Genomic DNA, 13,571 nt, shown 5'->3' with positions numbered 1-13,571 from the left:
CATATTATATTTTCTTTCCAACATATTTTATTCCTAATAAGATGCGATTATATTTCTAATAATATTGTTGTTGCAATTGGTGTTGTATTGTTTGTATGTTTTTTCTTTTAACATATGAACTGCCAAGACATTTTTTTTTTCCTTTTTACATTTTCCAAGAACATGCACCTAACTTAGCCAAAACCAGGGTTTTTTTTCACCAGTAGTTTCCACACGAGCAACAACCATTAGAGAAGTGATGAAAAATCTTTGAATCTCCCACAACGATCTCTCTTCTCGTCACTTTCGAAGCCTTTTCCAAGAACTCGTGACATCTTCTGCAGATTCTCGTGTTGTTCCTCACCATAACTACTCTTCCTGTTTCCGTGGAGATCAATCCAAGACACGTGGCGAGTCTTACCGAATGTCTTCTTGGTGAATTGCCTCTTTTCTTCAATAGAGTCTCTGGTCTCATCTTCGAAACACAGTGAGCATAACTGTCTTCTTCTTCCTCAACCATCCTCGAGACAATATCTAAGACTTCGTAGATCCTGTTAGTCTCCACCTGGGATCTGTCTCCGTTTGTGAACACATGAGTTCTTCCTCTCGTCACAACGGTACTGCAGCTCGTTGTTTTAGATACGCCTTGGCTCTTCATGAGAAGCTTGATCCTGTTAACATCTTCCCATCTTCCAGCTTCTGAATACATATTCAAAAGCAAGACATAGCATCCCGTGTTGTCGTGTTCAATCCTGAGAACCTGTTCTGCTGCGAACTCAGCCACGGTGATGTCGTTGTGGTTTCTACTTGCTTTCAACAAAGATCCCCAAACCCGAGCCGTTGGCACAACCGGCATTTCCTCGATGAATCTCTTGGCTGAGCTGAGGTTTCCTGTACGACCGATGAGATCGACCATGTACACGTAATGCTCTATCCCAGGATCAATCCCGTATTCTCTTTTCATTGAATCGAAATGCTCCCATCCTTCATCGATTAAACCAGAGATGCTACAAGCTGCTAATAGCGAGGCGAATGTGCTCTTGTTTGGACTTACTCCACTAGTAGTAATCATCTCCGAGAATAAGCAAACAGAGATTCTCCCAAAACCGTGAACCGCATATGCCATGATGATGCTGTTCCACGAAACAACATCCTTAAACACGACCTGGTCGAAACACTTTCTCGCGTCCTCGAGGTCTCCACACATGGCATACATGTGCACAAGTGAATTCAAGACGATGGTGTTTGAACTATATCTAGCTTTTACTACATAGGCATGGAGTTGTCTACCTTCACTCAGGGAGAGAGATTCTGCATAAGCTGGTAGAATACTAGCAAATGTTGTGGAATCAGGCACAAGAGATGATGAATCCAAATCCCATAGCTCTCGAAACAGCTTCAAAGCTGAATAGTTCTCCCCGTTCTCCACATACGCAGCGATCATCGAGTTCCATGAGACCAAATTCTTTTCCCCCATTCGATCAAACACAATCTCAGCTGACTTCACCTTCCCACCCTCCCCATACATATCAATCAGAGCAGTTTCCAACACCACGTGAGGAAGAAACCCTCTCCTCGTTGCGTACCCGTGAACCGTTCGACCCTCCAAGATCTCCTCACAAGCGGGAAGCAGATTAATCAACGTGATGACATCTGGCTGCAACAACATTTTCTGAAAACAGAGAAAAGCATCAACGCCTCTCCCGTTTCTAGCGTAACACCCTATCATAACATTCCAAGCTACAATATTCTTGTTCGTCATACCGTTAAACACCCTCTCTGCGTAACTCACTTCACTATATCTACTATACATGTCGAGAACCGACGTTAACACCATAACATCTTCAATTCCACTTCGAATAGCATAGCAATGTATCTCCTTTCCCATGTTCAAACAATCCACATGAGAACAAGCGCCAAGAGCGCTCATGATACTAAACCTATCCGGTTCAAATCCGCATTTCATCATCTCTTTCAACATAACCAACGACCTTAAACCATCACCAACCGCGAGAAACCCAGAAACAATTGAGTTCCACGAGACGATGTCTCTCTCACGCATTTCGTCGAACACCTTCTCCGCATCCCATGCCCACCCGAGCTTCATGTAAAAGGAAACAAGAGAGTTACAAACGTAGACATCTGAATCGAACCCGAGCTTGATCACCGCCGCGTGAACCGTCTTCCCTTGTGATAACGACGAGACTCCAGCAGCTGATTTGATAACGAAAGGGAATGTAAAGGAATCAGCTTTGATTCCTGTAGACACCATTCTGCTATAGAATCTAAGCGCTTCGTGGTGTAAGCCACAGGCGGTGAAGCCTTTGATCATCACGTTCCATAGGAAAACATCGGATTTGTTCATTTCGTCGAACAGGTGGAGTGCGTCTTCCATGAGGCCGGAGTCTGCGAATTCGCGCAGAGCGCGGGTGAGTGAAGGATCATTGGGCTTCTTGGATCGGTTATGGAGAATTAGCCGGACCGGTTTGGAGAATCTCCGGTTGGTTACGAGATTCCGGTTCTCGCTCGTCTGGTGGTTTTGGGAAGAAGATACACACTTGCAAGCATCGCAACTGTAGTAGATAGGAGAGCATCGAGCAAGCGACGTCGCGGACATTATCTGAATCGAGTAAGCGACGTCGTCTTCTTCTTCCTTTACATCTTCGATTTTCCCGCGGGATTTATCCGGGATACAGTTACTTCATTAATATATTTTTTTCTTACCTTAAATATTCTATAAATGTTTTTTTTTTACAACTAAAAAAAAAATATTTAAGGTAAGAAAAAAATATATTAATCAATAAACACTATAAATTAATAAATTTTACCGATAATAAATAGGCAAATGTAAAATATAACACAATTCGATAAAATTTTTTTTGATAAATATAATCAATATACTGTATATTTTGTTGTTTATTAAAAGTGAAATTTGTCTTACTATTTTTAAATATATTGACATTATTTTTTTATACTTCAAATGCATTTACATTTATTGTATAAACTATATAATGGACTAAGAACAATATAAAGTTTGTATCTATAAAATTTATTCAGTACATATATAGAAAAATCAAATAGTCTTACATTAAAACATACTTTAAAATATATAAATCTTGAAAAAGTCAGTAAATTATTCTATAAATTAATAAAATATTAAAATCTCAACATTATTAAATTTATAGAATTTTACTTATATGAAAAAATAAAAGAAATTTTTTTATTTGACAATGAAACACAACAATGGTATTTGGAAACACTGATTTTGATAAAAACAGAACAGGTGGTTGGTATGTCTGGTTTCTAGTGGAACCGAGAATATTTACACAATTATTCAAAACAAGTTATCTGTAAAAAGACCACTGATTTTAAGAGAAGAAGTCGTCACGGCTAACGCCATCTTCACCATTATCAGACACATGTTCATCATCATCATCATTGAAGTTGAGGATAAGATCAAGAAGTTCTCTTCCAGTGGAGGATGAAGAAGCTTCTCCTTCTTCTCTGTCTTCACTGAATCTGCTTCTGTTCTGTAGAAAGAAGAGTTGTGCTAACAGCTCCCGTGGTGAAGATACACGATACATCCATCCCCTCGGCTTTCTCTTGCGCTGCTGGAAACACACACAAAATTTTCAAAAACAATATTCAATCATCATCACTAGCATCATCATCATCATCACCATAATAAATGAAATAACGAAGCATACCATTTCGATGTTGTCAGGTAACGTAGCTCTCTCAGCTGCCTTCGAGGTCCACACCTTGATGTCGTTTTCGATACCGCTGCTAGCAAGGACTGGTATATGCGGATGAGGCTCGATACAGTTAACCACATACCTATCTGCTTCCATAACACGTATAAGCTCTCCGCTTCTCTTCTTCCATATAAATATCCGACCACAGTCTGACCCACTAACCACATACTCAGACCGCGGTCCACAGAAATTCACACCCTTAACCGTCTCAACGTTCTTATGACCCTTATAAGCCATAGGAACAGAACTTTTGCTATCATCTTCTGGAGAGGATGGCATAGGGCTAGACCCTAATCCCATATCGTGCGTGAAAAGATAAATGAACTCGTTGTTGTATGAAACAAGGAGTTCACTTTGTTCCGAGAAGGCCAAACCGGTTATTCCAACGTGTAAATCGCCAATGAGGTGTGGAGGGGCAAAATGATCTGCAGCTCGGCTAGAACCGTCTCCATCAAGTCTACGGATGTCGTAGAGACGAGCGTACTCGTCCATACCACCAACAGCCAAGAGGTTGGAGTTTCTAGGGTCCATTGCAATAGCGTTTAGCTGCGCAGCTTCCAAGTGCCTCCTCCTAGGATTAACTGCTTGGCATGTGAATAGTTCTGTAGGAGCTTGTGTCCTCAAATCAAACTGAAATAAGCAAGAATACAAATATTGAAGAAATCTATAATCGGATTCTTAAAGCATCTCCAACCACACTCTATTTTCCACTCTGAAATAAATACTCCAATAATACTTTATTTTTCACTCGAGACAAAATGTGCTTACTCTATTTATAGAGTAAATCATTTGTTATTTGTTCTATCAAATAATTTTTCACTATAAAATAGAACATGGTTGGAGTAAAATCTACCTCTATTATAGAGTAAAAAATAGAGTGAACCACTTACGCGTTGTACTGAACCATCTTCACCACAAGTGTAGAAGATATGAGGGTTTCCAGGCTCAATACAGAGCTTATGAGCTGGTCCTTGATGCAACCCCAATAACACAGTCTCCACTTTCCCACTCTCGAGAACACTCGCACGCCGAACCTAAAAGACGTTTTCAAACATTTTCACAACAAACCCATTGAAAGAAAGAAGGTAACAATGGTTTACCATGCCATCAGCAGCACAGGTGACAATGGTCCGATCATCAGAGAAAGGCATGAACTTGGCCTGGAAGACGTTGTTAGAGTGCCCTGAGTGGAACGAAAGCTTGACATTCCCGAGCTCCCAATCCCAAAGAAGGACACGTCGATCGTCGGAGCCAGAGACGAGAATGTCTCCTTGGGCGTTGAAGCTCACTGTGTTGACGCAGCCTTTGTGCTTCGCTAGCTTCCGGTATATCTCTAAGCGCAGAACCATATTCTACAACAATAAGAATGTGATCATTCAATTACAACTAAACCCACTAATAAAAATCAAAACTTTTTTCTCGAAATGGATTGAACTAACGATGGGGACGAACCTCGGAGGCGGAGAAGCGATCGGAGAAGCTGCGAGGAGAGATTCCACCGACTTCTCGTCGCCAGAAGTCGACGACAGGGTGGTGAGATCCGTTGAAGTGTGTTCGACTTCTCTTCGCCTTATCAGTCATCTTCCTCGGTTGATGTGAGGCTGGATCAAAGGAGAAAGATTCTAGTTTGCTCTGTGTGTGTATTAGTGTCGTCGGAAGAGGAGGCGATTCTATGGTCCAACGAGAAGGTGAGGGCGGTGATCATTACTAATGGGCTTTTGGGCTTTTTAATGAATCTTTTCTAGTTTTAATTTGTTTTCGAATTGTTTCTATAGATCAAATACTGAGAATAATAATAAAACTATCGTTGACAAAAAAAAAAAACAATATTTTTTATTTCATTTTAAAACAATGTCATATCATCCTTTCAATTTTTTAAAAATAAAAACAAATGTTAACACAAATGTATAAATTAACAAAAAAAAAAAAACACGAATAAAAGCAAGTTACAAGTGCTATCACATTCACACGTAACTGACGATCACGAGTGGATTGAGTTTTTTCGAAGTGAATTTTTGGTTTAGCTCTTCCTCAGCTTAGATTCAACCTTTTCATAGCTTTCATTTAAGAGTGTTACACGAAGATAACACACTGAACATCATCAATGTCCCTATCTTCGTCTCGATATTTTAAAGAAAACGAATAAGTTTAATCAGTTGTTAAAGAGTTATAATTTGGGGGGAAATTCTATCAAAATATTCTTAGAAATAGACATCATCCATAAAAATAAATGATTTTGTGTGTGGTTAAGTAAATGAGTTGGTTCAATCCTCAATACATTATGTTAAGCGGTTCTCCTGTACTCCGAATGAATGCCAAATCATCTAATGAATCCAAGGATGTTGGTGGAGATTCAGTGCACTATCGTTTTCTTGAACTTCATGTCTCATGTGGTCATTACTAATAAAAGGGCTTCCAAGTTGAACTTCTTGTGAAAGAAATTCATATTTACATGCTAACATTAGCAAAGAATGCTTTAGGGTCTGAAGAAGTTTGCATGTAAACCCTTTTCAGCCAAAAATAATGCCGACGCAACCACAAGCAAAACGCTGAGAGACGCGCCTAAGCTTCCCACAAAAACGTTGATCAACCACATCAAGCTTTTCATTTCAGGCTGTTTGATGGAGATCCACATGAAACAGGGGTACGTAAATGTAACAAGCAAGGCTACTGCTCCGATAAGAACCGCGAGATAAGGCAAGAACGAGAATCCGACGGCTATAAAGAAACAAACCAAACCCAAGGACACACGTAACATCATCCGGACAAAGACGGAGCAAGGCTTTTGACTCTTGGTCACGTACACCATCTCTGCGTTGTCACAAGCAGGCATTAAGTTTATCGGATATGAGCATAAGCAATTGAAGATGAACGTGATGTGTATAAAACAAGCGGCTCGCTTTGAGTAGTCTTGTTCGTAAAGTGTCAAGTAGTTTCCTATTGGACCTCCAGTAGCCGGAATCTATATCATATATAAGGATTAACATTAAATCATAAATTGTTTCAAATACATGCGTTTACGTAAAGGCAAAATAAATAATACTATATATTATGTTGAATTTTGACATACCTCGTCACCGTATGCCCAATAGACAACAATGGATACTAGAAACATACAAACCGCAATGATCAAATGAGAGATCACCACAGCTCTCCACATCGTCTTGCTGGAAGGATTCTTTGAATCGGAAGGAAGAGTACCCTACAAATATCACAATACCTCGTCAATACTAACGTCTACATATAAATCAGTTTAAAATGTGATTTTTCTCAATATAATCTTTAAGACCTGTATCTCTAGGATTAGGTTGTTCCCGCGTAATGAAATGGCTATCAAACCAATGGCGTTGAAAATATTATCGAAACTTGTATCCTTTATAGCGTAAGTGACATTGTTTTGACTTTGCGGATCCCTAGTTAGAGGTAAACTCCATACTGCGGTGGAATATGCCACGGCCATAACACCACCGATCAACGAGAGTCCAAAAAGAGAATTCAGGTTCGGAAACTGGGACAAGACCACCGCGAGGCAGCTGAAGATCACGAAACATTGCAAGGTAGTAAGTGGCACTGTGTCATCTTCAGACATAATGTGTACAAGTTGTTTTATTGTTTTTCCTCCGGTTATAACCAGAATCGAACAAGCTCCTCCTGAGAGATACATCACAGGAAATATTCCGAGAAGTTTCCCAAGCTTCACACCTGTTACATATTGTTGCGTGACAACAACGAAACCGTAACGTTTTTAGAATCTTAAGTTCATAGTAAAATCCAAACCTCATAAAACGACAAAGTTTTTAAGAATTTGATAAAATTGTTATTAGTATATTACCGAATGAAGCAATAGCGAGTCTCAAGTATCTGCTGAAACGTGTTCCATGTACGGCTTCGTGCAGATGAACAAGAAGCCATGTCGTGTAGAGCTTCCATGCAAATCCCACCGTTAATATTATTATTCCCCATACCCTGGAAAAAAATATTTTATTTGTTTAGATATTATTCGCAAAAACTAAATACGGTAAGAATAGAATCTGAGAAAGTAAAGAATATGATATAAAGTTTGATTTGATATGAGATGTTGTTACCATCCGAGTGCTGCGAAAGCCGCAGGAAGAAGAAGCACTTGGAAACCAAGTCCCGAACAGAGAAGATGAAAAGTTGCCGTGAAAACATTTCCTTTTCTTGATTCTGTGATCGGTAACCATTCTTCTAACGGAATCATCCCAACATCTCCGCCGTCGTCATCGCCGGAGGTTGGTTGTGGATCCTTGGAAGGGGTATGTGACATAAATGAAGGAGAGCCACAGCTTTCTTGTGATTCCAGATCAAGCAATATGCCTAATGCTTTTTTTGACATTGTATTAAAGATTAAAAACCTTTATTTTCTCTCTCTCTCTCTCTCGAGGATTTAACGTACAGCCACAAACTGAATGAGTGATGTTTTATTTTCTTCATACACTGGATTATATAGTCCAATTATGGGACGTCGTTATTGGGAAGCTTCGTTATTAAATTTTGTTGCGTGCCCTTTATGACATGAGCACAATGACGTAATCCATTATGTCACTTTCAAATACTTCAAAAGCGGGACCCGCAGGTATCAATCGAACGAAGTCTTCTAGTTTTGTCGGGAACTCTACTGGTCCGGTGCAAAATTTCAATACTGGTTTGCCTTAGATTGTATTTATTGGACCTTTGAGTCAAAGCAGGCGTCAATATCGAGCCGAACTTCCTTCATTGCTGATTTGTTTCTTTGGCTACAAGGTTATATATTTAATAGACAATGGACCAAATAGTCGGAGATGGCAAAAGTTCGATATGCTTTAGACAAGACTATTGTATAATACAAAATTAATAGAAAATAGTGTAAACTGTAAAGATATAAAGAGTCTAGTCACTACTTTTAGAACACTATAATTATATGAAGGCTAAGTTTTAAAGGTAGCTTCAAGTGTAGTTGGTCGCCATTTAAGTGAAGACAAGATAGGGTTGGTAGGAAGCGTGTGTACGGTGTATCTTGTTTCTTTTTCTGTATGTGTGATCGGTTTAATCCTTATCTGTTTTGAAGCTAACCTATTACTATTTGGTATCTCAACATCCATTAAAATCGGGATATATAGTCTGATTTATAACTAAAAACTAATTGTAAGAAAAATAGATTAATGTGAGCAATATCAACCAAATTATTTTGCAATATTCTCTAGTTCCATTCCAGATACTATGGAAATGTTAAAATTTTAATGTATGTGTGTTTATATAAAACTTATGTTTATTAAATGTTTTCAAATAATTTTATCAATCAATTATAAAATAATAAATAGTTTTACTGTATATATGTAACTCGTTTTTACAGACATGAAATTTTAATATCTACTTTATGGAGAAAGCTGGTTATCCAAAAATTATAAATTAACTAAAATCAAATAAAACGACACAGTAGATATTGCATATATTTTGTATAGCCCTACGATAAACACTACAATTACAATATAATTACTGTACTGTTGCATTTTTCTTTTTTTTTTGGAAAGCGGCTGGGTGTTGTCTTCAAGTGCCTCTAGCCCAACCCCATTGGTTACTGCGTTGCCTTCTTAACCTTCGAATGGTAAAAGCAGTTCAAGCGGGACAGATCAAGCAGATCATGCAGATCAAGCAGGATAAGTGCAGATCAAGCAGGACAAGTGCAGATCAAGCGGATCATGCAGGAGAGAACCAGATCAAACCGATAAAATAATTTATTATAACTTATGAATGACAAAATCATTTAAAAACTATATATCATATATTAAAACAATAAAAATGACACCTAGATATCTAAACAAATATCTTAGATGTTATAGTATCGCCCGAAATACCTGTAAATGTTTTATAAGATGCTTATACTTCTTTTATTTTCTTATTTAAAAAATTAAAAATTATATGACAAAAAATAATAGGTAGAAAATAATAATTTTGTATTGTTAAAGTTGTAAATAAAATAAAAATATTATATTCATAAAATTAGATAAATATATTTTTAAAGTTATGTGTTGTAACAAAGTTATTTATTGACTAAAAAAAAAAGCAGATCAACACTACCAAATGTTGGCGGGTGAGATCTGCATGCAGATCTCCTGCTTTTTCCACAAAAAGACAAAAAATATTGAACTGCATGCAGATCTCCCGCTTGAACTGCTTTTACAAACAGAAAAGAATGAATGGTAAATGCAGTGCGGGAGAACTGCAGAGAACTGCACTTGTCCCGCTCCTCCATTCACAATCGAACTAAACGAAGAGACGGAAATCAGTCACCTCACCTGGTCAATATCCAAGCAATGGAACAAACTCAAACCAGTCAACTACAAATTTTGAATAAAAGTTTACGATGGAATTAAATAAATTTTTGCATGCCTGGATAAAAAATGATGCCAATTAAATTGGAAATAAATATATTATTATAGCTATTATAGTAAGGTGTTTATTTCAGTTTACATTACAAATGATCGTACATCAATAATCTATGTAAACAATTTGACTTTGAACTCTTACGTTGTTTCCTCGTGATCACATATCAGAATATTGACAAGTCTTGGCAAAGACGACTAGGAAAGTACCCAACTTTATGCCTGTGCTTTTTGTGTGTGGGTTTTCTCGTTTCCCATAGTAAACTCTTCAATTTGCAATCCTTATGATGAATCCTTATGACATAATTTAGTGCTTTATTTTCTCGTTTAAGTTAATTGTCTAGATTATCTCATGTTTGATTTTGTTTATATTTTTGTTTACGTTTAATGTTGGGAGAAAGCTGGAAATAACTTTCTCGGATGTATTTTCTCTTTTGGTGTAAATGTCAAGGTTCATATATAGATTTGTTTTCCGCATCTATAGTGTGAGACAAAATAGTCCTATGTGGTTCGACGACCCAGTAATTTCATAGTGTGCCTCCATCGTACGCATGTGAATTAGTAAATCGTATATCTCAAAACAATACTCCCTCCGTTTTTTTTATATAAATCGTTTTAGAAAAAATTTTATGTTTCAAATTATTTGACGTTTTCGGTTTTCTATGTAAAATTTATTAACACTTAATGTTATATGACCAATGATAATATACCTTCTATTTTATTATTGGTTGATTTGTGGTTAGATAAATAATTAATGATGTTTTTGTTTATAAAATATAAAAAATTAATGATTTCTTAATCTATGTGCACAATTCTAAAACGACTTATATTAAAAAACGGAGGGAGTATATTTGTTCGTAAAGAATGATTAGTCAACCTTGAATTTCATAAATTCAGACTATGTATTTATCTCTTCATTTTAGATTTTGGATATTTTGGTCTAAGTCGAGGCTCTTCCAAACTTGGTCATTAACGGTGAATATGGGGAAGGGGAAAATGTAAAAACACTTACAAAGACGCCACCTTATTCTTCGGACTCGGAGCTCAAACGAAAGGCCAAGGTATTAAAGTCAAGCTTAGTAACGACTTTGACTTAATGGATTTAGCTAACACATTACATACTAATTATATTAACCTAATTTTTCTTTTTGTAAACAAAGTTTCACCGCTTTATCATACCAGTCGATTGAAATGAATATTGTGTCTTGTGTGTAGGAGAAACATATGATGTAAATAGTTATCTCATTTTCAGATACCAATTACTGTCATAACCTTAGGTTCTCTCTTGTAGATTTGAACATGATACAAATGAATGGTTTCATCTGGTTCTCATCGGTGGCTAGCTCAAGCCAAAAACAAGGTTTTAGGTGTCGGTCGCTGTCCTAGTTGGAGATACTTTTGACTCGGCATTTTCTTCTTAAAAGAAAGCTTTTTTTTTTTAAAAAAAAGAGATATTAGTGTAACGACCATGCAATGCAACTAGTGGTTGTCGGCACTTTACTATGTGGAGCCAGAATTTCAAAGCAGCAATAAGTAAAGTGGTCCTTAATTAGTTGAGTATATGCTAATTGATTCCCTATTTTTTCTACGAGAATGATATATATGAGAAAAACGAAAGCGAAATAATCATACGTACTACTACTATACTGTTGTCTCTTTTTTTTTTCTTTTTTTTTTGTAACTGATATATTGTTGTCTCTTTCTTTTTGCTAAACTGTAAACATCAATACATGAAAGGATCTTACAACCGATTTTTTTTTTTTTTTGCCGTCTCTTTCATCTGTAAATTCAACATAGAGAGACTTAAAAAACGAAATAAAGCAAAAGAAGAGAATAACCAGTCACTTTCACACGCAAGTTGGCCTCCTTTATATCCATGGTGTCGTTGATGAGAAATTAAATTGTTATTTGTCAGGGACGAATCAGAATGCAAATTTATAGGACATGCGAATTCGAAGGTTAATTAATAATATAGAGATATCATATATGGAATTTTGTGGAATTTAAAATAAATGGAATGGTAGGAATGGAATACAGCAGAAAATGGAATGTAATTCATTCCATTCTTTCATGATCAAATTTGTTATGGAATGATTCTCTTTGTATTTTCTCTATTTATTTTTGGAATTGATGGAATGAGTATTCCATTCCATTCATGTCAAATGGTAAATTTTTTTATGGAATTAATGGAATAGGCCATTCCACATCATTCCATTCCAAATATTTACAATCCAGTTGCAGCCATAGATTTGGCTGATTGATAAGTGCTACACTGATAGATGCGCACTTATATATTTTTCTTTTCAAATGTCATCTCAACTTATTCGGTATTAGCGATGATACTGAATTAGGGGAAACTGCATCCTAGCTAGCCATGCAAACTTCCGCAGGAGTGACAAAGGCTATTTACTTCTTTTTAACCTTTAGTTTTTAAATCATGCATGCGCGTTGGACCCATTTGTATTAATATGACTATAAATTATTAGAGGCTGTACCTGTATCTCAATCATTAGACCATTAAATGATTTTTATTTATTTTGCAAAGAGCTTTTACTTTTTAATTAAGTGTTCTCATAAAATGTCTTAAAGCAACAACACACCTTATGTATTTAATTGATTTTCGACAGATTAGACGCTATCTTATCACACTAACTACATAACAAATGTTTATATAGTCCCTTGTGCCAAAATACATACTGCAGCTTCCGAATAATTTTTTTTGTGTGAAAGAGCTTCCGAAGAATTCAAAGATACGCCTTGAACGATACTTATTACAAGCCCAAACCAAGCTCATTTACATTTTTGTTTCCACAGTGGCAAGTGTATATTGTGTTGTTATATAGAAAACTGGTTGATATATATACTCGCTTTCAGTTACAACACGAAACCAAAATTGAAAACTCAAAGCCAATAGATTTTTCTCCTTAACTTCAGAGCCGAGCTATGGAGAAGTGTAACAAGTAAAAATCTTGTATATATATATATATTTATGTCTCCATCTTTAAAAATCTTAGGTTTAGTAGTACGTCTACATATAGTTCCCATACGTGTAGTACGTAAACGGTCTGTTTTTGGTAATTTGCCACATTGAGAATACAACAGACCTCTTGGCCCATTAGTAAAAAGAGGCGAGACTAGTCCGTTATTCTTCACATAAACTCAGAGCCAATCGACTGTCTACCTCTATGTTTCTATATTGTTTCTGATTTGAATCCACCAATTTGTAGAAGCCCAGCTATGGGGAGGAACGAGAAAATTGGTGAGCATATAAATTAAGTTTTAGGAGCAGTGGGTACGTAGTACTGGAGACGATGGTGGTGATGAAGCTTGGAGGTTTTTGTTATAAGGAAGACTGATCAAGCCTTTAGTTTCGGTTTTCTTGAAAACAGTAGCCAGCGTCTTGATCGAAAATAGTTTTCTAGGGAATCAAGGACATCAATATTACACTTTGATC

General features: G+C 36.7%; 3 protein-coding genes across 4 annotated transcripts; all 3 read right to left on the bottom strand.

Moving 5' to 3' along the window:
• Positions 1-115: 115 nt before the first annotated feature.
• On the bottom strand, positions 116-2,689 carry LOC106375270 (pentatricopeptide repeat-containing protein At4g35130, chloroplastic). Its single transcript, XM_013815139.3, has one exon. The coding sequence runs from the start codon at positions 2,594-2,596 to the stop codon at positions 197-199; it is 2,400 nt and encodes a 799-aa protein (XP_013670593.1). The 5' UTR covers positions 2,597-2,689; the 3' UTR covers positions 116-196.
• A 496-nt stretch (positions 2,690-3,185) lies between these two features.
• On the bottom strand, positions 3,186-5,442 carry LOC106375269 (DDB1- and CUL4-associated factor 8-like protein 2). Of its 2 annotated transcripts, none has more exons than XM_013815137.3 (5): positions 5,187-5,442; positions 4,835-5,086; positions 4,625-4,768; positions 3,687-4,364; positions 3,186-3,590 (listed from the first exon to the last, which is right to left on the bottom strand). In XM_013815137.3, the coding sequence occupies exons 1-5, from the start codon at positions 5,313-5,315 to the stop codon at positions 3,348-3,350; spliced, it is 1,446 nt and encodes a 481-aa protein (XP_013670591.1). In that variant the 5' UTR covers positions 5,316-5,442; the 3' UTR covers positions 3,186-3,347. The 2 variants fall into 2 exon arrangements, with proteins under 2 accessions (XP_013670591.1, XP_013670592.1); XM_013815138.3 differs by having other exon boundaries at positions 3,186-3,587.
• Positions 5,443-5,919: 477 nt separating this feature from the next.
• On the bottom strand, positions 5,920-8,183 carry LOC106375268 (lysine histidine transporter-like 7). The gene is made up of 5 exons (XM_013815136.3): positions 7,820-8,183; positions 7,567-7,700; positions 7,024-7,436; positions 6,805-6,936; positions 5,920-6,696 (listed from the first exon to the last, which is right to left on the bottom strand). Exons 1-5 carry the CDS (start codon positions 8,089-8,091, stop codon positions 6,211-6,213), a joined length of 1,437 nt encoding a protein of 478 aa, XP_013670590.1. The 5' UTR covers positions 8,092-8,183; the 3' UTR covers positions 5,920-6,210.
• Between the last annotated feature and the right edge of the window lie 5,388 nt (positions 8,184-13,571).

This window comes from Brassica napus, chromosome C1, assembly GCF_020379485.1.
Source record: "Brassica napus cultivar Da-Ae chromosome C1, Da-Ae, whole genome shotgun sequence".
NCBI lineage: Eukaryota > Viridiplantae > Streptophyta > Magnoliopsida > Brassicales > Brassicaceae > Brassica > Brassica napus.
This window is presented reverse-complemented; position numbering and strand designations above follow the sequence as displayed.